Below are 26,388 nucleotides of genomic sequence, written 5' to 3' on the forward strand. Positions count from 1 at the left end.
CTGCCTTTACTGCCGCCTGGCACTTTGGTACTCCTGCCCCTACGGTACCTACAAGCACCGTTTGATCATATTGCACTGCTTCCTTCTTTCATGGCACTCTGATTTTCCTGTAGACTGGCACAGTTTCTATCTGTCCTGCAGCCTCTCTGCTAACCCTGGACATACATGCATGCTCAACCACCTGCTTCCCGTGGTCCCAGGTCTTTCTGGTCACATGCTGGGCAGGCCTAGAGGTCCAGTTCATGGCCCTCAACAAAAATCCTGTCCAAGTGCCTGCTTCTGAAAATGCAAGGCCCCACCCAAGCGCTGCAAGGGGCCACATAGGTGAGCGGCAGTCTGTGGAGAGCGGTGGGCGGAAGCAGTCAGGGAGGGCTGGGGCCAAAAAATGATGCATTCCTTCATTTTTGAACTCAAAAGAAGGCATAACACTAAATCCGATACATATGTATACATATAAAATGTATATTACACTGTATATGATATGTATATATTACACCATGCTTGATCTTGGCCAAAGGGCCACGAAGTGGTATGTTTATGCTCCTGAGAAGGGAAGGGATGAGGGGATTCCCAGCGTTAGAAGAGAAATGCTATTTTTAATTGGTTTTCATGCATCTTATAGTAATTTGTGGCAGAACATATGGGGACCTCACTGCCTGTGTCCTTGCTGCTACACACACTGAAGTCGTCTCAGGTGATGTGGAGGTTGCTCACTGCCCCTGCTTTACGGTTCCATCTGAATCCCTTTGTCCTGTCTCGCTCCGTGGCCTATCCCGCTCCCACGGGTGTGTTCTCCTGAACGCTCTATGTACCGCACCACCGGTGAACGGCTGGGATTCAGTTTAGCTGATGCAGGCCGTTTCAGAGGGGCCCGGCTGTTCAAGCGCTTGGCGCTTGCTTCCCACCCACCCCCGGTTCCCGCCGGGGCTCTGGCGGCCACTGCAGCGGGCCCGGGAACGCGCTCTGGTGTTCCCCGCAAGCGAGGGGCCGGGGCCGGGGCCGGGGCCGGGGCCGGGGCCGGGGAAGGGGAAGGGGAAGGCGGCGGGGCGCCCCCTGGCGGCTCCTGCGCACCACGCAGGCCCCGACGTTTGGGAGCAAGCGCGGGGCTAGGCGGCCGAGGCACCACCCCTTGCCCCGCTGGAAGAGTCCATTGCCGGAGGGAGCCAAGAGGGTGGGAAGCGGGAAATCTTCGAGCCATCGTTGGCCGGGAGCACCTAGGGGTGGAAGGCTTTCATCGTCGTGTACGCCGCCTCGTCTCGCCGCTCCGGAGCGGGGGAGAGGTGTGCGTGGGGGTGCGGGAGAGTTGGTTTCTTCTCTCCCCCCCCCACCCCCCCCCACCCCCCCCCCCCCTTTGCCGCGCGGCTCGGTGGTGCCGTCCCGGGTCAGGTCTGAGGCGAGGCGGCGTGAGGCGCTGTCAGTGCCGAGCTGCAAGGTTCAGCCGAGTGCTGGTATCGGGAGCTGCCCGGCCGCTACCGCCATGGAGCCCCATCGCTGGCTGCCCCTGGAGGCCAACCCCGACGTGAGTGCTCGGCTCGGGGGGTGGGTGCGGCGGGGGGGTGGTGGGGGAGCTGCCGGGTGCGCGGGCGAGCTGCTTGCCTGGCTGCTGGCGGGAGGGAGGGTGGTGGAGGGGAGAGGGCTCGGGGCCGCTCCGGGCTCAGCATCGCGGGCTGAGGGAGGGCTGGTGGGGGCAGGGAGCGGGGGAGGTCTTAGCCTGCGGGTCTGACTGAGGTCTTAACTCCCCTCTGTTTTCTGCTTGCTTTTCAGGTCACGAATCAGGTAAGCAGCTTTTATTTGAGGTAAGCTTTAGTGTTTCTGCATCTTTAGGGCCATTCAATTTCATTTTCGTATCGTAAAGGCTCCTGCTTCTCCAACGGGAGTAGCCCCTTCCTCCCCCACGGGTGTATGTGTTCAGTCTTATAATATTGGACCTTACTGGCACCTCCTGAAACCTCTGAGTGCGTAGTGTCAGGTAAACATACTATGTGAAAGAAAAAACAGTAAAGGAAAAGAGACTAGATGTGGTCTGGCTATTAATGTAGTGTAATCTCTGATGTCTTTCAAGGTAGTTTTTAATTCATTAATTAATTATTAAAACATTATTATATATTTGTATAGAATGTGTGCTAGTTGTGGACCTGTACGTGATGGCTTTGTGCACTTGTATGGATTTGCTTATGGATCGCAGTCTTTTTCTTCTTTGGCTGACCATAAAAAAATAATGTTATTTTACCATATTTCTACATGATTTGTTGTTGCTGGTTTTGTTAGTGTAGTAGAATCCACACTAGAGAAAACAAGCTTGTTCTAGTCCACAAAACAATGTAAGTGAAATCTGAAAGGAAATCACACATACTCCAACCCTGCATCATGTTCTCAGTGATAATTTTGAGTATCTTTAGCAAGCATTAGAAGTCACATGTTGATCCCAGGAGGCCTATTGATAATGTTAAGGATGGTGTTTAAGCCACAGGATTCTGAAGCTTCCAGCAGTAAGATGATATTCTTAAAACTATATTGTTGAAATATTTTGCAAATTAGGAATTTCTGTATGTGAAGAATGGTTTTTTTTTGTTGTTGATGCTGTAATATACTAACTGAGTCTGCAGGAGAGTGAAGGGTTATTTGATGCTGGGTCGTTTTGTACTTGGCTTTATAGTTTCCTAGGACAAATAATTTTATAATTTTTACAGTATTGCTGCTGTAGAGCAATTTGAGAAGTTTTTAATTCCAGTCCTGATTTAAAATTAACAACCTTTCCTGGGAGCTTTTCTTGAATGTATGCTATAATTTCCTCATGTCTTAGATGATTTTTTTTTTTTTTTTTTTTTTAGAGACTAAATTCCAGTTTGGAAGAAGATAAATGTGAATAAATGACTAGTAGAATTTCAAATTCTCTAACTTCTTCTCACTTTCCAGATGTTGAGCTTATCATGGTACAAATGAAGTCCTGTCAGCTGTAAAGTAGAAATTGAGGAGGAAAAACCAGTGACTTTTTCCAAATATCTGAATTATCTTGTATCACTATATGTTTACATTATATGGAGAAAATGCTAGAAGAATGTTAAATGAACAGTTCTAAGTGTGTTCAAAACGTATCTCCCTTGCCTATTGGCTTTGCATTGATGATGGATGATATCTATCAGTTGTGGATGATCATGGATTATAGGAACTTCTATATGCAAGGATTTTTTTTGTTAATATTTCTGTACAGAAAAGGCCACTTCAGACCAGTTACACTTCCTCATTCACTATATTTTGCCAGTCTTAACTGAGCAGTGGTTGTTATTATCTAGATTGAGAATTGTATGTATTTATTTTTTTAAAAAAAGGAGAAGGGAAAAAAATGGTCAGTGTTGAATATGAATACACCTCACATTATTAGTCATTGTTCTTTTAATCTCATCAGTACACTGGTAAACTGTATAACAACAGGGCTGTTAGTCACCAGTTATTCGTATCCTGCTTAAAACAACAATAATAGTAATTTGAGATTCAAATGAAGTTGCGAACACATTTAAAAAAAAAAATCCTGTTGTGTTAATTGCAAGGACAGACATTTTTGTGGTATTCTATGCTGTGTAAAATATTCTAGAATCCTTCAGGATTAAAAAAAAAAATGGTGTGTCCTAATAGTGATAATATATGTGTCTAGTAGTAATTTAATACATGTATCTCTTTACACAGACATCCAGCCATGTATTTCTTGGTGGTGGGGTTTTTTTGCTATTTTTTTAAAATTGTATTTTATTTGTTTTACTTGAGTGTTAGACTATCCTTGGAACATACTACTTCTGTTAGTGTTAATGTTATTGCTAGGTGTGGTAGTGAACTTCTAAAACCCCCAAAAAATCCAGTCAGCTGTAAGATGTGTGGATTCTTAAGTATTAGATTGTAGTCAGAACTGTCATTATGATTTAAATGCTTAGCCTATTTTGATTATTGTACCAATAGTTTTATTCCTTTTTTTAGTAGTAGCTAGAAAGGAAATGCACAAAATGCAGGTTCATTTGCTTTTAATATGTTCTTACCATACTATGTGCTCTCTAGTTTTGAAATGTAAGTTGCAAATTTGGGACTCTTTCAATCTTAGTGGTAGAAATTCAGACAATAATGGAGAAGAACTGATATTTCTCAGTTGTAGGGTATGTGAAATCTTTCCAAAATATCTTGAAAGTTTTTCTCTATCTGAAAGCATTTATATTATAATACAAGTCTAGGAATTTCTAAATCCTTAGTGTATATAGGATCTCTCTTTGTGCATATGTGTTAGAATTCTTTAAAAGTTCAGAAACTGGCTGATGAGGATAAACAGGAATATTCTTTCTTAGCTTTAAAGATTTCCAGTGGCAGTGACTCACTTGGAATACCACAGCCACATATTTGTAGTGATCTTTTTAAAAGAGAAGTCAGCGTAGTTAAATGTACCATACAGTGCTAATTTAATTGGCACAATACTCCCTCCCCCCACCCCACCCCCCACTTCTACAGTCTGGTAGAATGAATTGTTAGTCCACCTCTGATACAGAAAGAGTTGATGATTCAGCATTTACAAAGCTCCACTTTGTGTACAGTGATGACAGGGAATGGTTTCTTCTCTTTGGCCTTCAGCTGGGTGGCTTGACATGACCAGTGCTACCCTTCTTCCTGAATCTGTTACGAGACTTTCCCCACTGATGGGAGAGAGAAAGCAAGAAAATGGGCTTATCTGCCCACTGTTTACTGGATGATGTTTCGCTGTGTATCTTGTTCTCTATTTCTTCTACCACCAAAAAAAAAAAAAGCCAAACTGCATACAAAATTTTGGAGTGAAAAGATCAGACACAAGCTGATTGTTCATCATGACATTCCTTCAGTCTGGCTTGCAATCTACGATTGATTCCCTAGCAAGAGTAGATAAACAAAAAAGTAGTATTGGCAGATATCTTTCTTGATCTCCCATGATCTCTCTTGCCTTTCTTCATCTCACATGTTCTAAGAAGGATCCTTTCTTCCTAGATAAGGTACCATGTCAACTCATGCCTTCGTTATATCCAGATAAGGATAGAGTAATTGACTGCATCTCATTATGAGACTCAAGCACTGGCTTCAGGTAGTTCAGAGTTAAACTATTGAGAGCTGGCTGTGGCTTGGGTTTCTTTTGTTACATAGGACTTACTTGCTGGTTCCTAGTTACCTTCCAGCATTATGTTCAGGCCTTTGATCCTACCTTCTGGTTTTTTAAAGCCGTTAAGGTATTGAGAGCCAGCTACAAAAAGAAATTAATTTTAGTCTATGCATGCCCTTGACAGCTGTGACTTTAAAGTCACAGGGGCAATAAAGATAGCAAAACAGAACAAATGGCAGAAACTGGACACAGCTAGTCTTCACCCAATTATGGAACAAATTTTTTAAAGGTGTCAGGCAAATACAGAGATTAATTAAGTATCTTGAGGAAACAAACTTTACTCTTCCTAAAATGTCTCTCCATTTTATGAACTCTGCAACACGATCGCACAAGCTTTCCCAAAAGAAAGCCTTACTGATCAAAGTCATTGAAAAGGCAGTGCCCACTATTCCTGAAGTGCGTTGGGTGGTAGTACTCTTAGATGAGCTACTGCGTTGGAGTGAAAGCATGTCGGATGTGAAGAAACAGAGATGTCCTTCTGAAAATGCTTAGCTAAGCTTACTTTTTTTTGAGTTGGGCAGTGGGGGAGTGGAGTTTAACTCTTCTGTTGTAAGCAGAGTGGAAACAGCGAAGATAGTGTGCATGCTTGGAAAACAGCCTGTTATTATGAGTTCAGCCTCGGAAAGTGGAAGACCTGGACTCAGTTTGTGTCTTTCTGTAAAGGGAATACCCCAGAAAGCCTTCCATAGAGCCAGCAAAGGGGAAGTGTTGAGACTGTGGCCCAGCATAGCAAAGAATAAGCACAAGGACAAACATGAAGGGATTGTAGATACCTGCTGTGAGATCCCTTGTTGAATGGCTTCTTCTAGTTTAAAATATCTCAAGCTATATAGTCCTGTTATTCAGTTATATAGGTATGTTGCAAAGGGAAAATTGTAACTTGTTTTGGGGTTTAGAGCATTATTTATATGAATAGTTCAAAGATTGACTTAGATCTGTCTTTATACGTTCCTCAGTAATTGAAAGCTAAGAAAACCACGTATTTCATTTCTCTATTTGTACTTGCCACTTCTGGCCTTTTACTACACTCTTTTTTGCTTAGTTTCTTATTTCTGTTGCAGTGGTATAAACTAAAAATTGTAACAAGGAAACCCTTGCTGTCCCCAACACTGTTTAAGTGAATGGAGTGCCTCAGAGTGGAAAACAAGTGATAGTGGTTCATGCAATAGGTTATCTTGTTGCACTGAAGATGCTGTTCCTCGCTTCCCCATTTTCCTTGGCTTAAAGGACCAGCAGAATCAGTAGAATCCAATTGTTGCTTTAGTATACTATAAAAATAACATGTATAATGTCTTATTTGGAACAGTGGATTGATCCAGCTTGTGCCCATTATGAATAATTATTTAGATCATAGAAACAGGTCTCTTAAGTGTTTTTCACAGCATAATGTGGTGTCCTGTTTTGAACCAATGGCTCAGTAGCTGCACCTCAGGACTCTGTTCAGAGCATTGTAAAGCTATCACTTGCTAGGGCAGTTTTTGGAGGAAGCCTGGGTCAGCCAGTTAGCCCGGCTTTCTGTGTGCTTTGCATTGCTGCCTGTGTGATGTCCTGGCTCGATATATATGAGGTGCTTGGGCATACTGAGTATTAAGTTTTGAAACTGCTTGATGGATATCTTAAAAATATATACCTCTCAGGAGCACTAACTGTAAGTCGGTGCTGCTCTTTTAGACATGCTGAAGAAACTAACACAATGGGAAGGATAAGAATTTTGTGGGTGTAAGATTTATCACATTTTTGATTAAGTTGAAAGTATTCTCTTTTTTCCTCCTTCATTGCAAATTTTGAAAAAAATAATTAAAAAAAATTTGTGATGATAAATGGGCTGTATTCCTTGAACTTTATTATGAGGTCCTGAAATATAGCACTTGAGGATATTAAAGAATTTGTAATAGGTCTTGAATTTCCCAAGTAAGTTTATTATAATGGAGCATCTCTTGTTTGAGCAAGACTGTATTGTGGCCACTCTAAGTGAGGAGTAGTTGTAAAGAAGTTGTAAGTTACAGCTATGTATTTGCATCTGGTATGCCTTTTGACCTGCTGTGTAGAACTAAAGCTTTTACAGCTGCTGCCATCTTGTCATGTCAGTCATTTTCATTAACGGTCTAAAAGGCGCCTTCTCTAAAATGTATTGGAAAATGATCCCTTCATTTTAATTCCATAAATGTCATAATGAAAGAATTGTGAAATATATCCTTATAATGCTCAAACAATAAAATATTGTTTGGGTGGGTCCCTTATTTCCATAAAGGAGTTTCACTTCTGAAGCAAACAGGTTTTTGTAATATGCCTCTAGAAATGATGTATTAAGAATTGAAAGCAAAATATTGTGCATTTATATTTGTAATATAGATTAGTTTAATAACAATTGGATACTTAAAGGGCTGAATACAACCATCTATTTATGGATTTACATAAATTGTAATATAAGTGGGTTTCTGTCATTTTTTCTTGGTGATAATTCCATCAGACATTTTATGCAGTGTCTTACTACTTTATAGGGAAAAAGACTAGCTTCAATTTACCAAAGTGCCAAAAATTCTTATGCTTTAATGAAAAAGTTACAAAATATTGATTGTCTTAATTGGTTTATTTAGATGTAGTCCTTCCAGTTTCCTAAAGCCATAGGCATGTTTTGTTTTTGCAGACGAAAGTCTTAACTGTGATACAGCAATGCTTTAATCCACTGAACAGAAGTACAATAAAATGAGGACTCTGTTGGTGTCTTAGTTTGCATTTAGAAGAGGATTACAACAGTTGGTTCTTCCCACAAAAGCTCTTTGACTTTTGCATCTGAGTGTCTGTAAATGTTTGTGCATTTTGCCGGTTTTATGTTTTCATGGTTTCAACTTGTATACAAATACCGCAGTAAAATGTGGTACACTCAAAAGTCTTGACTATAATGCCTTAGTATTTAGAATGTGGCGTTCTTGAAATAATTTGCAAATGCTGTCCAACTTTAATTGCACCTAAATTTTGAAGTCCGTTTTGTTTCAGTATTTGTCCTCACTTTGTTGTTACATATAAGTGATAAAGTTGAAAAGAGCATCGCTACTTCAGACAATATTGAAATTGTGCATCAACTACTTCAAAAGTTTTCTGATAAAATAGATTGCACCCTTACTTTTTCTTACCCCACTTACCCTTTCCACATCTCCATCAAATCTTCCTACTGCGTTGGCAGAAGTACCATTTTAAACTGCTGAAGTCAAGTTGCCTGGGTCAAGATGTTGCTAGGTTTCCTTTGTCCACTGAGTTTCTATTCTACTTTTGAGGCACTTAAATAAATAGGCATGAACTCTTTCTTTTTTTAATTAAATAAATTTCATGAACCTTAAAGGTAGCCAGTGTGCCTCAGAGCAGAATCATGTTTTAAAGATAACTGTTCTGTGCTTCTTTGAATGCCTAACAGTAGGTAAAAGTAGTGGTACCAACAATGAAAACAGCGTAGCTTATACCACATAGGTAACGTGCCTAAATGTGCTTATTGTAATGTTTTTGCTATTAACTAACATTTTAGACATACAGATTTACAGTTTATGTTGATTTAGAATAGAATCAGGTACGCTGGAAGGGATCTTTAGAGTTCTGTAGTTCAACTATGTTCTGTTCAAAACAAGTTGCTCGGGAACTTGTGAAGCTCTGAATTCCTCAAAGGTTGGAGACTCCACAGCCTCCTGGGCAGCCTGTGGTAGTGTTAGACCATGATAGTTATTTTTTAAATTTATTTTTAAATGCTTTCCTTATCAAGTTTAAATTTCTTGTGTTCCAACCTATGTCCATTGTTTCTCATTGTTCTACTCTGCACTGCTGAGATGAGTCTGTCTCCATCTTCTCTGTGCTCTCCCTTAGCTACTTGAAAACTGTAATGATCAGGTGAGAAGGAAGGGCCTTCTGGAATACTGGGGAAAAAAGGATAAATTCATGAGAAGTGCAGATAAGGGGTGTGTGTGGGGAAAGTAATTTCAAAAGTGATTTTTTGTTTAATGGTTAGCTGGACCAGTGAAAAACCAAGAAGTGTTTTTCAGGAAGGTATTTTAATACAATAAGAAAAGAGACAACTGAAAATATGACAACAATCACTAAAAATAAAGTTCTGAAAAAGTTTATAAACTAGATAAGACCTGTGTGGAGTTTTTTGTTGTTGCTGCTGTTGTTGTTCTTCCTAAGTCCCTGTAAGACTTCTGTAATGTAGCCAAGTATCTTTTTCTTTTCTAAGGTAAATACTTGAAGACATATAGATTAAGAATAGTCAGCAATGTGATAAGCAGTGACTGAAAAAGAGTATCTAATACTCTCTTGTGCAGATCTAGAGAAATATAAAGCTGCTATTTTATGTTAACCTGAGTATGTAGTATCAATAAGCTAAGAAGAAGTAAACAGCTGAAAGTGAGTGAGCCCTCAGATACAGTGTGAAGTACCCTAACTGCTCCATCCAGTAGGTATCTGTAGAATAAAATTGCTTGGGTAATCACTGAATAATTGCAATGCAAAGCGGGAGAGGTCCCTCCCTATGAATGACACTGTCTAAAAAATGCACAGAACTGCCTGCTGTCCTAAAACAGGAATGCTTTTGTCAGCAGGGAAGGACTTGCTTCATCTCCTGGTGCATAACTGACTCCTTGTTGTACCAGCATCTTTGGCCTAGGAAAGAGCTAGAAAAAGACTGAGGGAGAAAAAAAGGAGGTTTAATTTAGTTATTACTAAAGTATTCAGGTAACTTGCCAAAATTGAAGCTCTTGCTTGTGACATCTATTTTCTGACCTCCCTGTGTCACATCTAATATGGATTTTTGTCCTGCTAAAGAACTTTCCCTGGTTCCCAACAGCTTGGTTTTATTCCTATAAAATTTCTTTTCCCTGACCTTGCTAAATACAGTCTTGCCCTGCTTTTATCCATTCAGAACACAGTTGCAAAATACTAATTACCTGGCTGTGTCATTGACTGAACTCCTTTTTTTCTTTGCATGTCTTCACATTAAAAATAATCTCCATATATTTGTTTTAAGGGTTCTTCCCATCCTGCCATCTATTATTCATCTGTTACCCATCTGTCAAGTCTCTTTTACACAGGGGCTTATGCTGCCAGTTGTTATCATCTGCTTACTAAATTTTCCGAAGGATCTCTCATTTTTTTTTTCCCAGGCTTGATCTCTCCTTAGTATTTTTTTTTTTAATGATTCTACAGTAAAGTTGTTAGGCTGCTTGCCTGTCATACTAAGCCTATGCTATTGCTGTTCTCTGTAGTACTGATCATCACTTCTAGTCATCACTGTCATTGTATACTGAAACTTATAATTTCTCAGATTGTAAAGTTTCTAGGCAGTATGGTAACGTGAGTAATGAAAGGCACTTTATATCTGTGGAGTTTTAGTTATGCTGAATATTTCATTCAGGAGTTTGAGTAGCTGTTCTTGTGTTTAGGGAGCATTTTGTTGATTTGGGGTTTGTGGGGGGTATTTTTGTTTGGTTTTTGTTGGTTGGGTTTCTTTTCTCCAGTGGTGTCGAACAGGACAGGAGACCGAAATCACTTATTTGTCTAGCAGCTTAATGTGATCCTTCTAGCATTGCCTCTTCTGGTTGTGGGGTCATCTTCTAGGTGACTGTTGGGGTTTTTTATTGTTTTTTTTGTACCCTTATTTCATGTAATCTTGCAAAATAATAAATGGTATTTCTTTCAGTTGCATTACTTTTCCCACAGTTCTGAATAACAACAGTAAAAATGATGGAAAGATTAGTCATTGGCTTGATAAGAAAAGTACTAGCAGTACAAATAATATTTTGATGCACTCAACACGTACTCCCTTCCCCTTCGGAATTTTTGTTTTGCTATTCACAAAGTGGTAATTATCTTCACAACCTAGAGGGTTAGAACAGGAGTTAAAAATCTACTGTCTTCTGTTTCATCAACTAGTAAATACTTAACACTTTCCCTCTTGCCCATTTTCATTAAAAGATAATAATTTGGCCTTCTTCCCAATCTTGGCAAGACTTAAAAGTGGTACAGAACCAAAAGAGCTTGGTGTATTACATAAGGAATCTTCTGAGTGAATTTTCTTACTGTACTTCAAAACTACGTTGTTTTTTAAACTGGTCAAAAAGGGTAGGTTCTGCAAAGCCTTAATTATGACTTGTGCATAGTCCCACAAACCTCTACATAAGGGAACAGAATTTCCTTAAGAGCTTGATAAAGACACTTTGTTTTCCCCCTCATCCCCCTTTTCCTCTTTGAATTTATGGTCAATTTATTAGTAGGTAGTGTAAGAAAAATGGGAAAAAGTATTTACATGGCCTTATGAAAAGAAAATCTTGACATTTTGCAAGGCAGCCAGAATCAAATAGTGAACTAGCTCTGTGAACTGTATAGGTTATTACTGTAGATACACAGAAAGCCATATTAATTTTTCCAAGATACTCTTTAAACTTTTTTCCAACTTAAATTGCCTTTACTTGCCCTTGGTTTTGATGTCATGTCTTCCAGTGTAAAATGGAAAGAAAATAATGCATTTAAAATCATAGAATCATTTAGGTTGGAAAAGACCATTAAGATCATCAAGTCCAACCATTAACCTAACCCTGCTAAGTCCACTGCTAAACCATCTCCCTAAGCGCCTCATCCACACATCCTTTAAATACCTCCAGGGATGGTGACTCAACCACCTCACTGGGCAGCCTGTTCCAATGACTGACAACCCTTTCAGTGCAGAAGTCTTTTCTAATATTTAATTTAAACCTCCCCTGGCACAACTTGAGGCCATTTCCTCTTCTCCTATCATTAGTCACTTGGGAGAAGAGACCAGCACCCACCTCTCTGCAACCCCCTTTCAGGTAGTTGTAGAGAGCAATAAGGTCTCCCCTGAGCTTCCTCTTCTCCAGGCTAAACAACCCCAGTTCTCTCAACCGTTCCTCATAAGACTTGCTCCAGACCCCTCACCAGCTTTGTTGCCCTTCTCTGGACATGCTCCAGCACCTCTTTCTTGTAGTGAGGGGCACTCGAGGTGTGGCCTCACCAGTGCTGAGTACAGGAGGGATGGGACGATCATTTCCCTAGTCCTGCTGGCCACACTGTTTCTGATACAAGCCAAATGATAAAGTGTGGGGGTTTTTGTTTCCCGCCCCCCACCTTTCAAAACACTGGCTGCAAACTGCAGCTTCATTCTCTTAATAAACTCAAGGGTATGTATATTTTCTATTGTTTTGCCCCCTTGTAGAAGATATTCCTAAGTGTTACTGGTAAATCTCTTCCCTAGTCTTTATAAATACTTGTCCATACATTTAGCCTTTGTAGAAACTGTCTCCTTTATACGTCTAAATATTGAGAATCGCCCCCTTGGCTATGTCTCCTGAAAGAGAAGCACCTTGCCTCTTGCCCAATACAAGTTGAAACTGGTATTTGATGGGATCTCGTGTTAGACGAAGACACTTATTTTTCATTTTATGTTCTCGTGTTTTGTTTTAATAAAATATTAATTTTGGGTATTTCTTACAGTTATATCTGTGTAGGTATGAATCTATTCAAACACGGTATAAGTTTTACTGAATTCTTTTGTGTATGTGTAAACCTGCTCACTAGGTGAATTATGGGAAGAAAGAGAGAGTCATCTATGCCTTTCATTTAGGCTTATCATCTTACCTGATTCTTAAGCATCTTTACTGCAAATGTATCAATAAATAGATTTCCTCAAATAGCGTTGGGCAGGAAGTATGATGAAGCTTTTTAAGTAATCTTCCTCCTGAGTAATTTGCCCATTATCTTTCTTAGAGGTCTTCTACAGTATCACTTTTGGGAACATTATTGGGAACTGCAGAGTTGTCTTTTGTTGAGAGCTGGCTAAAGAAATGCTTTAGAAGTTCATTTTTTTTCCATTAGAGAGGGTAGAGGAATATTACTTGCTGCATGTTTTTTCAGGTATTTAAATTTGCAGCTGTTTATCAGTAGACTTTCCTTATTTTAAACTCAAGAGCCCCAGGTGACTGGATGTGATTTTCCTGTAGAATATGTTTTTTTCCAGTAGAAATATAGTAAGTTGTGAAATGTTAACTTTTTGGAAAATACACAGGGTTCCCACATCTTTAAGTTTTTCTCCAAAATGTATTTCTTTTACCAGTAGAAGTAGTGTTTCAAAATAGGATTTTTGTATGCCACAGTGTACAATTAGCTTTTTCTTATAATTATGAATGGTCAGTGTGTGTATAGTAATGATAGTTTCTGCATTCAGTTAGGTTCTTCTAGACTCTGATAACACAAATGTTTCAAATCGGTTTAGATCATATATAGTTATTAATTCTGCAGCTGTTGTTGCAGTACATAACTTACCTGAGTAAAAGAAGAGTATCTGGTTAAAAAGTGAGCACCCAATTGTAGGCTAAGGTTGTCAAAGCTTAGTAGGTGCTACAGTCTCTCTTTCCTTCTTAAGTGGCTTAATGTCGGGTAAAAGATCCAAAATCACTTTTTGTGTTGTGACATAGCTGTAGTATAGGAAAGATGATCAGAAAGCCTTTGACTTAGACACCGTTCAGAAGTTCTAAAGAAGCAACTGAAAATGACTTGAAGATTCATGATTATTGTCTGACACTTAATCTTTGTCTGCTTCAAAATATGTTACTCTATAATAGTTTGAAAGGACTTTTCATGTAAAAGAACACCTTAAAAGGTACACCTACTAAAATATGTATCTTGTATCTCTTTGCTCAAAAGGCCATTGAAGATCACAATTTTTTTGAGTTGCTGAAACCCAGCAGCTCCAGTATGAGCACTGGTGTCGGGTATTCTGAAGTACTCATAGAGTCAAATAGTATCATATGTTTATTCATGTGTGCTCTGACCCATGATTTCTAGTTAAAGTGAATATTCAGTACTTTTCTATTTTGTGCCAAAACGCTTTCAAAATGGCTGAAATGCTTTAATGCTTTAGTAAATAGTGCTGGGAGTGTTTTCACTTCCCTTTTCTAAAGCTATTTAAATAAATAAAACGTGGGGATTTTGCGTGTCTTTGTTAGCACTACGATTTATTCAGCCTTATTTATTAAAACTTAAATCTCATTTATTCTCCTTAAATTTTGGAAAGTATGGGTTGTTGCAATGTATTTCACATTGTAAATACTCTGTTATACTTACTTCTAAAAAGACAGGTATGTGAACATACTCACTTAATGTTATTCTGATTTTTTTTTTTTTCTTTTCCAGTTTCTCAAACAGTTAGGTATACATCCTGACTGGCAATTTGTAGATGTTTATGGTATGGAACCAGAACTGCTTAGCATGGTGCCAAGACCTGTCTGTGCAGTGCTACTTCTCTTTCCAATAACGGAGAAGGTAAATGTTTATTTAATAATCAGCTAGTCACTTTTGTTGTAAATGAAATGAGAATGAACAGTTTGAATCTTGTACTTTGGTGTCATAATAGAATCAAGATGAGACTCAAACCTTATTCAAGACACCTCTTAATTAAAAACAACAACAAAATGCTTCCTTCAGAACCTTCTTTTGATAACCTTACATGTGTATTTCCGATTTCTTTTCAAGTTGGAGTGGGAAAAGCTAATGTAAAAGCACAGAAATACGCCTTACAGTTTTGTGTTACAGACAATTTAAGGTTGCCTTTAAATATGCACTGGCTCAGTTCTGCTACTTTTACCAGAAAGCTACAATAGCATAAGCAAAATAAGAGGTGGGGTGTAGGACTATATCAAATGCAACTACTTTTTGAGTTTTAGTACTGTTGCACTGACCCAACTTCAATCCATTTTCAGTTCAGTTATCAGTACCAATATGGCTTTAGCTTCTTGGACAGATGGGGCATATTTCTAAGATGAAAGAGAATTCCCCCCAGCTTCTTCCTCTATGTTAGACTTTGAAATACTTGATTTGGTTAAATCTGCCAGTCTACTTATTTTGTGTCATCATAGGCTTCTGTATAGAGAAGACAGCCATCTTAGGAATCTCCGACGGGTGTTATGTAGGTTGAAACGCATGATTCATATTGATCTTTCAGTTTATAAAAATCTTACGTAATTGTCATAAGGTCAGCCAAAAAGTTTGAGGTGAATTGGCCCAAACTTCTTCCTTCTAATGTGTCTCTCAAAAAGAACACATGGTTTATAAGGACAAAGCAGTTAGCTATTAAAGCTTAACTTCTCTAACAACCTGTTTAAATAGAGAGGCGAGTGACTAAGTCAGTCCTCTTACTCATTAAGTCCTGTAAACCTTTGCATTCTCGGTTTCTCCAAAACAGCTATGCAGGCACTCCTTTTCAGGCTTGATTTCAGCTACCTTGATAGTTTTAATTTTAAGCAAACTCTTAACTGTCCTCACCTGTCTTCAGGAAACTTCCTTTCTGTCACCTTTGAGACATTGTTTTCTGTGTGCTGTGGTTTCTTTCTGGCTGCTTGAGCTACAGGTCTGACCAGCTTCTGTGACTGTCACTTTTCTTTTGCCTCCCTGCCTGTGCAAACTTCCTTTCTTGGATCATGCTACGGGAGCATCATGCCGTGGGAAGGAACAACCTTCCTCTTGAACCAGAAGGTGTATCTGATTTCATCCTGAAGAAGCAAGCGTGTGACAGACAGAACCAGAGAAATGGCATATGCTCTGTTGCATTGAGCAGTCGCATTTGACCACCGGCCAAATATTTGAGATTTTCTACAGCACGTTAATCCTTCAGAAACACAAGGAACACAAGTGTTTCTATCAACTGTTTAGCCTGAGTGTGTGTGAAGGCTGAATCTTTCATGCTAAGTCCCAATATTCTGAAGCTTTTGTTGTTCAGTGTGAACTCCACAAGACTCTTAAGCATTATTTGGTATTTCTGGAGTAGTCTTCCCCTCTTCAGTCTCCGTTTCAATATGGCCTGTTATATTCTGCTTTTATTTAATTTATTATTTATTTAAGTTTCTTGGCTGTGTCTAAGTTGGTGAAAATGTGCCTCTTACTTAATTTTGCTGCCTTTGTAAACACTTTTCTATCATGTCTTTGTTCTTCTGTTTAGAAGTTCCTTTCTTTCATGTTTCCTATGTATCAATTTGCTTGAACTTGCTTTTAGGACAAGATACTCCTGTTAGCATACGGATAATCTTGGGGTTATTGTCCAGTTTAAAGGTCAAAGACTTTCTTAGTCTTCATTGTAGGTTCTAGACAGAGTGAGTGTTGGGCATTTTGGGCATGGTCCAATGAGTACGTATCACGGGATAGCTTGGGTTAGGAGGGACCTCTTGAGGTGATCTCATCTAACCCTTGCTTAAAATCGTACTTTCAGTATTGTCAACATTTATATTTATTTTTGCCGTGGAGTTTGTTTTGGTTGGCAGGGAGTGAATGGCAGCTATATCATTTCCTTTCTATAATCTTGTGCAATTATGCTCTATGAAATTTTTTTCTCAATTAAGGCTATTTTTGTTAACTTGTAGATAAGTGGTATCAAATTAAAATGCCTTGTAAATGCTCTTGCTATTACTTTGAGCATTCAGATAAGCTGCAAGTGTGGAATCATGATGCTGGAAAAATTTCCTGTTTCTGTTTGTCACTGACGGTACATAAAGTCTGAGAGAAATTTCTTATGGGTTTACAGGAAGAGTTCCTTGATAACATTCTGCATTCAAACTTTACTTTTGTCATGCTTGTATAAAAAGCCCATCTACTTCAATTTTTTTTTTGTTTGCAAAAGTACCTAGTAAAAGAGGCAAAGGAGGAAGAAAGAACAGCTTTGTCTGGAACATTTGCAGTTTTCTTTTGTTCTTTTTCTATTTGAGATGAAAATCTTAAAATAAATAAATAAATAACAACAAAAAACCCCCAACCAAACAAAAAACCCCCAAAAACAGCCCCCTCAAAAGAACCAACAAACCACAACCAACAAAAAGCCACGAAGCCAACACACGGTTGCACAGTATAACGGATTTTACTCAATTATGATCTTTACAAAGCAATACTTTAGATCGTTCAATCAAACTAAATTCTTTCTTGTACTACAGAAAATTAACATTCACTTTATGAATATGGCTTTTGAAGGGCCTGTTTTGAGGCCGTGAGCATTATATAAATCTTATTTTATATTCCTGGAAAAAATGAAACGTAAAAATGGAACTTGTGCAAATGCTTTATGCTCATTCAACACCTGAAATATTATGGTTTGCTTGATAGCACTTTGAGACTTCTGTTCTTAAAAGCTTCTTGTTGGATTGAAGAGAGACGGTGACAGGTGCTCAGATCAAGCAAATATTTTGAACATTTTTGCAATTACGTTAGGTAACACATATTTCAAAATGATGTTTCAAGTGTGACTGGTTTTTGGCTAGTGACAAGGCATTGGTTTAAGAAACAATACAGAGCTGTTCAGTTAAGTAAGTTTACATATACTTGCTGGATCACAGGTGTTAAGCGTTTCAAATTACAAGTTGAGTTTTGGTTTTTATTAGTTAGCTCTTGCTTTTTATAAAATTATTTTTGCTTGAATAATGTAGCTACTATCTATTTGTACTATTTGTGAAATGTCTGTAACTTTCCTTCCAGTATGAAACCTTCAGAACAGAAGAAGAGGAGAGAATAAAAGCTAAGGGGCAAGATGTCAAATCATCAGTGTATTTCATGAAGCAGACCATTAACAATGCTTGTGGAACAATTGGGCTAATTCATGCTATTGCAAATAACAGAGATAAAATGAACTTTGGTAAGTTTGGGTGGTTGGCTGGTTGGGTTTTTTTTGTGGGCTTCTCCCTTTTTTTCCTTAACTGTGGGGAGGCATGGAGGGAAGGATACGTTTTGTACTATTTTCTCTGAATATAACCATTCATAAATGACAATGTCTATTCAAAGAGCATTTCTACCTATAATTATAAAAACAGCATTTCATACTAATCCATGAACTAAAGCACTCAAAATGTTGCAAACTGCAACAGATAGCAATTGCAGTCAGCCTTCAGTGTCTTAAAGATACGATGTAATTACATCTTTAAATCTTTTGTTGGGTATAAGCATTCTGTAAGCTTTGCATGAAGTTGGAGTTAAACCATGACTCTAATTATGTCTTTTTTATTTTAAGAAACTAATTCTTCACTGAAAAAGTTCCTAGAAGATTCATTATCTATGACTCCTGAAGAAAGGGCCAAATACCTAGAAACTTATGAAGTTAGTATCACGTGGTTTTTAATTTTATTTAAAATGGTGTAAGAATTACTTGCATGAGCAGATACTGTCCTTAGGTCTTGATCCAGTGAAGCACTTAAACAATTTGATCGTACATGTGAGCTTGTGATCAGACAGTTGCTACAAAGAAAACCCTGCTTTGGTAGTTCAAAGTATTCCTGCCTGCCCATAGCTCAGTCAGCAGAATGGATTTTGTCAGTGTTCCTCATCCACATTAATTCACTGGATTAGTTTAAAATTACTTTGAAATGGATGAGAAATGTGTGCATAATCATTTCAGTGGGTTCAGGATGCAGTTTAATGATCAATTTAAGCTTATCTGGGGCTATTGCTGAAAGGATGGTCCTTCTGTTGCCTCCTTTCATTTGTGCCTTCTAGTCATCTTTCTTTGGCTCTGGCAGTTTGGGGCACACAAAGAGCTGATTTGGCTGAAATACAGTCTCCTTCCCCCACCACCCCAAACAATTAGATGAGCTAGCTGATAGGGTGATTAGCCAGATCATTACTGCTGTTTGAAAGGATGCGGCAGAAACATCTGGCCAGTGGTGGAAGGGGGGAATGGTGCTGTTGCTTCTGATGGTAATGATGATACTTTCTTAAAATGAAAATCTTGATGATTTCCAAGTCTGAGTTAAATTTAAGCTTATTGTGAAGCCCTTAGGAATAAGGGTGTTAACATGTGACTGAGGGAAGTAGTTAATAACCAGAAACAATAGAGGTTCAATGACATTTTCTGTAGAAATGTTGGACATAAGATGTCTAATCAGAGCTTCTGTCTGAAGTATTTTGTCTGTTCAAGAAGTGATATATAAGAAAAGCACTTGCAAATAGTGTTTTCTGTGTGTAAAAGTGCCATTACAAACTGTTAGGTATTTGATTTGAATTGGCTGTGATGAAACTGAAATATTGGTCTTCCAAGATCCTTGTCAGTGGAGATTATTTGTTTATTCATTTATTTATTACAAGCACTGAACAATAATAGTTATATCTATGGCATTTGATAAAATGAAGACCATACAGTGATTCTTAAAACACTGAAAGTCTCTAATTTAAAGTCTGATTGATATATGTTTTAATTTTAGGCTATTCGTGTCACTCATGAATCCAGTGCCCATGAAGGTCAGACTGAGGTATTAATTTTTTAAAAAGATCTTTGTTAACATCTACTTTGAGTTGAATATAATTGAATTGAAAACAATCATATATTAAAGGTTTACAGAGATTATTGCTTGCTTTGCAGTATTGTGTCATTAGTCAAAAATCAATGCACAAAATCAAGTGACATTGTTGGGGGGAACCAAACTTGTTTGGGTTATTTTTGTTATTGTTTGTTGGTGGGGTTTTTTAAGCTTTTATGTGACATGAATGATCTTTTGAAGTTTCATTTCAGAGTAAAACAGCCAGTAATAGTGTTTTTAATGAAATTTGAGGTTTTGATGTTGCAAATGTGTAGGTAAGACTGTAAGATCCATAGTAATCATACAAGTGGAACAAACATTTTATGAGAGTCAGAAAAGTTTTACTTCAGGAAAAGAAATAGTACAATATTTGGTTTCCCATTGTGTATGTGCTGTTTGTATACAAATACTAATTTAGATAAATTCTCACTAATACATATATTTCTAAGCTTTTGTCCCCAAACAGGTTGGGTAACAAAAAAAGAAAAAAAACTACACAAAAACCCCAAACCCAACAAAAACCCTTAAAATAAACATAAACTTAGCATTCAACATTTTTCTGCTTCAGTCATACTAAGGCAGTTTTCCATATTTCCAGTTCAGATTTCAGTATCTGTTTCCCAAACAGAAAATTTATTAGATTGTTGCTAGCACTGCTTTGTTTGGCAAAGAGAGGAACCCTTCTGTTTGGCTGTGACTCCAGTGGCTCATCTGCTTTCTTTTTTTTTTTTTTTTTTTTCAATACAGTAGGTGAGTTTTTCTTTCTTCTTATGGCTTGTGCAGTGTCTTCTAAACAATGCAGGAGAAAGCAAAGCAGTCCTTTCTGCTCCCCCTTGCCCCACCATCTGGAAATGAAAATTAAGAGGGTTGTTTTAACCATTTCTATTATATTTCTATTCTATCAACTTCCTTTGTGATATTTTCTTTAAAAAAATCCCACTACTCTTACTTCTTATCTCTTTCTCTAAATTAGTCAAGGTTCTCTATTTCAAGAGGAAACAATCAGAACAAATTCATATTTCTCTTCCTTTTCTAAATAAGAAAATCAAAAAACTCTGGTCTGTTTTCTTTACAGATGAGTCCTTTTCTAGATATTCTTGGCAAGCTCAGTAAGAGAGAGGCTATGGAGATTATTCCAACAAGTTGCTGAAGACTGAATCTTATTCCTAAGATCCTTGTGTAAAAGAAAAACTTCTTTAGTTGCTTTGATGTACTGTGATATTCATCCAGGGAATGGTTTGTCTATGCATTCTTCTGGCAGAAATTATGGAATGTTTGGGAAAAAAAATGCAAGGGCTATGTAGAATCATAGAATCGATTAGCTTGGAAAAGACCTGTAAGATCATCAAGTCCAACTGTTAACCTAACCCTGCAAAGTCCACCACTAAACCATGTCCCCAAGCGCCTCGTCCACATGTCTTAAAATTTACCTCCAAGGATGGTGACTCAACCACCTCCCTGGGCAGCCTGTTCCAAAGTCTGACAACCTTTTCAGTGAAGAAATTTTTTCCTAATATTCTATTTAAACCTCCCCTGGTGCAACTTGAGGCCATTTCCTCTTGTCCTATCACTAGTCACTTGGGAGAAGAGGCCAACACCCACCTCTCTAGAACCCCCTTTCAGGTAATTATAGAGAGCGATGAGGTCTCCCCTCAGCCTCCTCTTCTCCAGGCTAAACAGCCCCAGTTCTCTCAGCCAGTCCTCCTAAGACTGGTGCTCTAGACCCTTCACCAGCTTTGTTGCCCTTCTCTGGACACGCTCCAGCATCTGGAGCATCTGTCTGTCTGTCTTGTAGTGAGGGGCCCAAAACTGAACACAATATTCGAGGTGTGGCCTCACCAGTGCCGTGTACAGGGAGACAATCACTTCCCTAGTTCTGCTGGCCACACTGTTTCTGATACAGACCAGGATGTCATTGGCCTTCTTGGCTGCCTGGGCACACTGCTGGCCTGTATTCAGCCGGCTGTCAATCAACACCCCCAGGTCCTTTTCCACCAGGCAGCTTTCCAGCCACTCATTCCCAAGCCTGTAGCGTTGCATGGGGTTGCAGGACCCGGCACTTGGCCTTGTTGAACCTCATACAATTGGTCTCGACCCATCAATCTAGCCTGTCCAGATCCCTCTGAAGAGCCTTTCTACGCTCAAGCAGATCAATGCTCCCACCCAACTTGGTGTCATCTTCAGACTTACTGAAGGTGGACTCAATCCCCTCATCCAGATCATCGATAAAGATACTAAACAAAACTGGCCCCAATACTGAGCTCTGGAGAACACCACTTGTGAGCGGCCGCCAGCTGGATTTGACTCCATTCACCACAACCCTTTGGGCCCAGCCATCCAGCCGTTTTTTTAGTAGTTCCTGAGAGTCTTTGTGAAGATTCAGGAAGTGTCTAAGTGATGATGGAATCTCCTAATAAAGGACAGTTAACTTCTTGAACTTCCACAAATTAATTTGTTTCCCGATCAAGATAACCACAATACAAAAGATTAATAGTTATATGGAAAGATGAAGACTGTTTTTCAAAATAAAAATTTATGAGATTTTCTTAGCAACCATGTCTAAAGAAAAATACTGAATAGGTAGTTTCCTTGCCAAATATTTATTATTCCATTTTGCGTAACTGAACCTGGAAGTAATTCAACATGGATATTCCTGGGACTGGTAAAATAACTTTTTCCCGTCTTTCTGATTCCGAAGTTGAAATAGTACGATGGCTGAGTACATGTCCTAGGACCATTTTTCAGAGTAGTTCTTCCCAAGGAGGGAAGAAATAAACAAGTTATCTTATTGGAACATCTCATTGCCTGAAGATCCTGTCCTACCGTGGTGTAGTTACATTGGCAGCAAGGCCTTACCTTTCATCTGTACAGGAAGAATTACTTTACTTTAAAGTACAATTCTTTTGAAGCAAAACAAAATCTGAAGCGTGAATATGCTGAGAAGTGTAATTGAGAGTTGGAGTTGGTTAATCTCCTAGTCTTTTTCCTTCCAATGGTACATTTTAAATGTTGCTGTATGCCTCTTCATGTAGTGGTGAAGGGACTGATGAACAGCATGTCCTTGAAGATGCTGAAGTTAGGATATGCAGGTCATACAAGGATGTTGACTTGTCCTGCAGGGTAAGTTGATAGTTTCTAGCACCTTTGGAGCAAGAGAGAAGAGAACCCCATTCCTCCTGCATGTCCGTTATTGTTTCGATTACTTTCCTGAGAATTTAAACTTCCTTTCAGAGCACTGAAAAGGAACATGTTTGCCTTCCTATGACTCTGTTGGCTTTTTGTTCAGCCACCAACACCGCCCCCCGAACAGCGAGGGCATTTTGCATAGAAATCTTTCTTTCCTTTGAATATGTATGGCTTATGTAGTTGCTTACATATGGCTTATGTAGTTTCTTAATGATAGCAAGTGCTGTAGCTTTGTGAGCAAAAAGTCCTTTCCAGAAAACGTGCAGGCCTGCTCTTTTAGGATGATTAACTTGGCTTGCGTGCTTCCTAAGAATAGCCTGCACTGTGGGTAGTTCTGTCCTTTAGATAGGTATTGCATACTACTGTCCACTCAAATTCTTCTGAAAATGTTGCTTAAGCTCAACTGTGTCAGACAGCATAACTTCCAAAAGTGGGATGTATGGCAGGCAGCTTTGCTGATTTGGTTAAGAAGCTTTGTGACTACTTTCAAGATCCTGTTCTTTCCTTCCACCATGTAAAACACACCATCACAGCATTGAAATAAAACTAAAATTTTCTGGAATCTTGAGATGTGGAAGGCTTTAAAATAGCAAAGAATACAGCCAGGTTCTCTTCTGATAATACTTTTTTTTTGTTTTCTTCTGGGCTCTGATTTCACAGATATTTGAGGATTCAGCCTTTAATGCTTTTAAGTAAAGCCTCTATTTGTTGATTGCTCCTAACAGTCTTTCTAAGTCTTCACAAGCTTTTTTATCATCTCAGTGGCTACTTGAATTGTACAATATGCTAGTGGTTTTTCTGATTTTGTTTCTGTTCCATGTATGTGAGTATTTCCAGCCTTGAAATAAAGCTATCTAGAAATAAAAGGTTAGAAGTAGTAGAGTAAAGCAATGCTATCTTTAGAGTATCTGTGTATTCCATCTATTTGTCTTATCTGGTGGGTAGGATTTGTTTCTGTTTTAGAATAATCTGTAGTCACATTTATTTTTTTAAATTTCTTATGTTTTGAAGAAGAGTTATACAAGTAATATCTTCCAAGTAGAACTTTAATATTAGTGGACTGCTAGATTCTATATTCCAGTTAGTGATTGCTGGGAAGAGAAGAGTTACGGTGAACGGCAATCAGTTTGCTTCTGGGATTTATCATTAATGTGTGATCTATTTAGATGAAGCATTAAGATGAATTGCTAAGCAAATGGATTGAGGCTGAGCGCTATAGAGTGTTCTGCCTTGATGAGTGCTTGAACAGGCTTCCCAAGTTTGATAGCTGTGATTAATTTGCCTAGTTTCAAAAAAATAAAGGGCTGTGTTCCTAGCCATTATATATAACTTCTGGTATTGCGTTTAAAACTTCTACAGGCCATCTGTAGACTGGATTAGAACTGAGTATTTTGGGGAGGTTTTTGTATTGAAATATGTGAGGTTTTTAGTGAAGCTTGCTGAATTTTTATTAAACTACTTGAAGATTTTCTTAAAAATAGAGAAGTTTTTTTGTTCTTTTGAAGAGATTAAATTTTAAGAACAGTTAAGCAGTTTTCATTTTGCTAATTCGTTTTAGGTTTGCAAATTAAAAGGATTGTAAATTTGGACTTATTCTTCAGGCCAGGTTTTGGACCAGGTTTGATTCAAACTCTGTGTTAAGACTCCTGGATTCTGTGGCTCCATGACTCACTTTTTTTGCTACAGAAGAGCAAATAAATAGATAAAGCAGTCCTATTGGTACGTCTATGTGTAAGAAATGTAGATTTGTTTAAAATTACTTTAGTAGCAAGCAGTAGGATCTGGGAATAATTCCACAGGAGAAATGTGGTGTTGGTTTCAAGGGTGGTTTGATTTTGGTCCCGTGTTCCAGTACCATAATGAGGGCAATTAATCTAAGACTTTTGTAACAGTCTTTCTGTTAAACTCTATGCTGCTGAAGCTTACACTTTCTCAAGTGACAGGTATTTCATGTCCAAAGCCACCAAGAAAAGGATCTAGGTCTTTATGATAAAGCTTCATGGATCCAGCTCGCTCTCCTTTCTATGTGATAGCTCCTGAAAGGCAGCTATTGCTGAGACTAGAATAGTTGCCAGCTACTCTAGATCCTCTTTATCCTTTCATGAGTCTTCTGCTGAGCATATACTTTTGTTTATAGTATCTAGGATGTCTGAAGATGTAGAAATATAACCTGCTTCTTTGCAGAACTGCACACACTTCTAATCTGGTCCTTATATTGTTGCTTTGTACTGAGCAGTGTTTGAGGTTTTTCTGGTTTTTTTTGCCTTTTGTTTTTTTTCTTTTTAATTTTGTTCTTCCTGTGCCTCCTTCAGCAGTTCATGAACTGCTGAAACCCTGTACTACCACACATCTTAACATTGCTGATGCCCTCTTATAAAAAAACCCAAACCAAAACCCTGAAAAACCACAACCCCTCAAAAATATTAAAAAGACAATACCGTTTGTGGATGCTAGAGCATCCGCATTAGCTGTCTAATCTATAATGATCATTAATGAAGAAGTTACGGCAAAATCTAAGGGAGGAAAAGTAGCAATTAATAGTACTGCTCAGGGTTAGGTTCATATCTAACTTTTTTGTATTACTATCTTGGGTTGCTTTCTTTCAAAACAATCATAGTAACTATTTTCAAGTAACAGATCAGAAAATCTGAGGGGAGAGTTTTTTGAAAACAGGAAAACGTGTCATTACATGAAAGAGTGTTCCAGGTCTAGAGTCCTTTGCAGAGCAAACAGCCCTTTTGAATTTGGAGCTGGGGAAGAAACTTATTTTGTATCCTACCTACTAATTTTCATTAATAATAAAAATTTACTGTATAGTTTTCTGAGAGACTAGGAAAGTAGGAAAATGCAAAGGCACACTTGTTACAGAAATAAACCAATAGAAATCGTTTGACTCAATTAAACAATGATATGCTATGATAGCTTGAGGGAAGTTATTTCAGGTAGAAAATATTATCTGTACTGATTCTTGAAATAAATGACCTTTTTTAATATGTGAGTATAATAATGTGAGTAGTAAGATATTTTTGTTCTGCTCTCGTATTACTGATATCCATATACACTACTTTGCAACTATGCTTCATTACACATCAATTCTACAGTAAGGAAAATGGCAAGCTCTACCATATAAAGTACTTTTAAAAAGATTAATTGGCCTTTAGTCAAGGAATTAGAGCTAGAGGAAAAAACTATATTCAATTTCTGTATTTCTAAAGGCTTTGACATGCTTAACTCCTGTTCAAGTACTATTCTGGTAATAGTATCAGTTTTACCCAGCTGCGTGTGTCTGTGGCTGTTGAAATCATTCTGGATTGTCAGATTATCTACAATATCTTCTACGTTCCATCAGCCTCCCAAACAGCTTCCTGAAACAGCTCATCCTGTAGCCTTGTAGGAGCTAATGCTGGCACAGGGGCGTTAGAAGCACGCTCCTGGGAAGAGAGGAGAAGGTTTAACAGGCTAGAGTTAGATCAGCTTTTTGCTTCTGTGGACAGCAAATACTCAAATAGTTGTGGTGTTAAGCATTTGGCAGGCTGTTTGTGCAACATCAAGGTATCACTAACTGCTGACAAATGGCTTTCCATATCACATTTTGTTATAAAGTTCAAATGATAGAGTGAACTTTTTATTACGTCTTGTGGTACTTGCGGCATATGGAATCACTTTTGTGTTTAAGGTTGAAATTTTTTTGGATGGGGGAGTTTTAGCATGGTTTATGCA

The 26,388-nt window shown here is 38.4% G+C and overlaps 1 protein-coding gene across 1 annotated transcript in view; it reads left to right on the forward strand.

Annotated features, from left to right (window-relative positions):
- The first annotated feature begins 1,770 nt into the window (after positions 1-1,770).
- UCHL3 (ubiquitin C-terminal hydrolase L3) overlaps positions 1,771-26,388 on the forward strand; it is a 45,479-nt gene continuing 20,861 nt past the window's right edge. The window contains exons 1-5 of the mRNA XM_059822401.1: positions 1,771-1,776; positions 14,351-14,479; positions 17,672-17,828; positions 18,201-18,286; positions 19,387-19,434. Coding sequence (XP_059678384.1) covers positions 14,405-14,479; positions 17,672-17,828; positions 18,201-18,286; positions 19,387-19,434 — 366 coding nt within the window. The 5' untranslated portion in view covers positions 1,771-1,776; positions 14,351-14,404. The remainder of the gene's footprint in view (positions 1,777-14,350; positions 14,480-17,671; positions 17,829-18,200; positions 18,287-19,386; positions 19,435-26,388) is intronic.

The sequence above is a fragment of the Gavia stellata genome, chromosome 1, assembly GCF_030936135.1.
Source record: "Gavia stellata isolate bGavSte3 chromosome 1, bGavSte3.hap2, whole genome shotgun sequence".
Taxonomy (NCBI): Eukaryota; Metazoa; Chordata; class Aves; order Gaviiformes; family Gaviidae; genus Gavia; species Gavia stellata.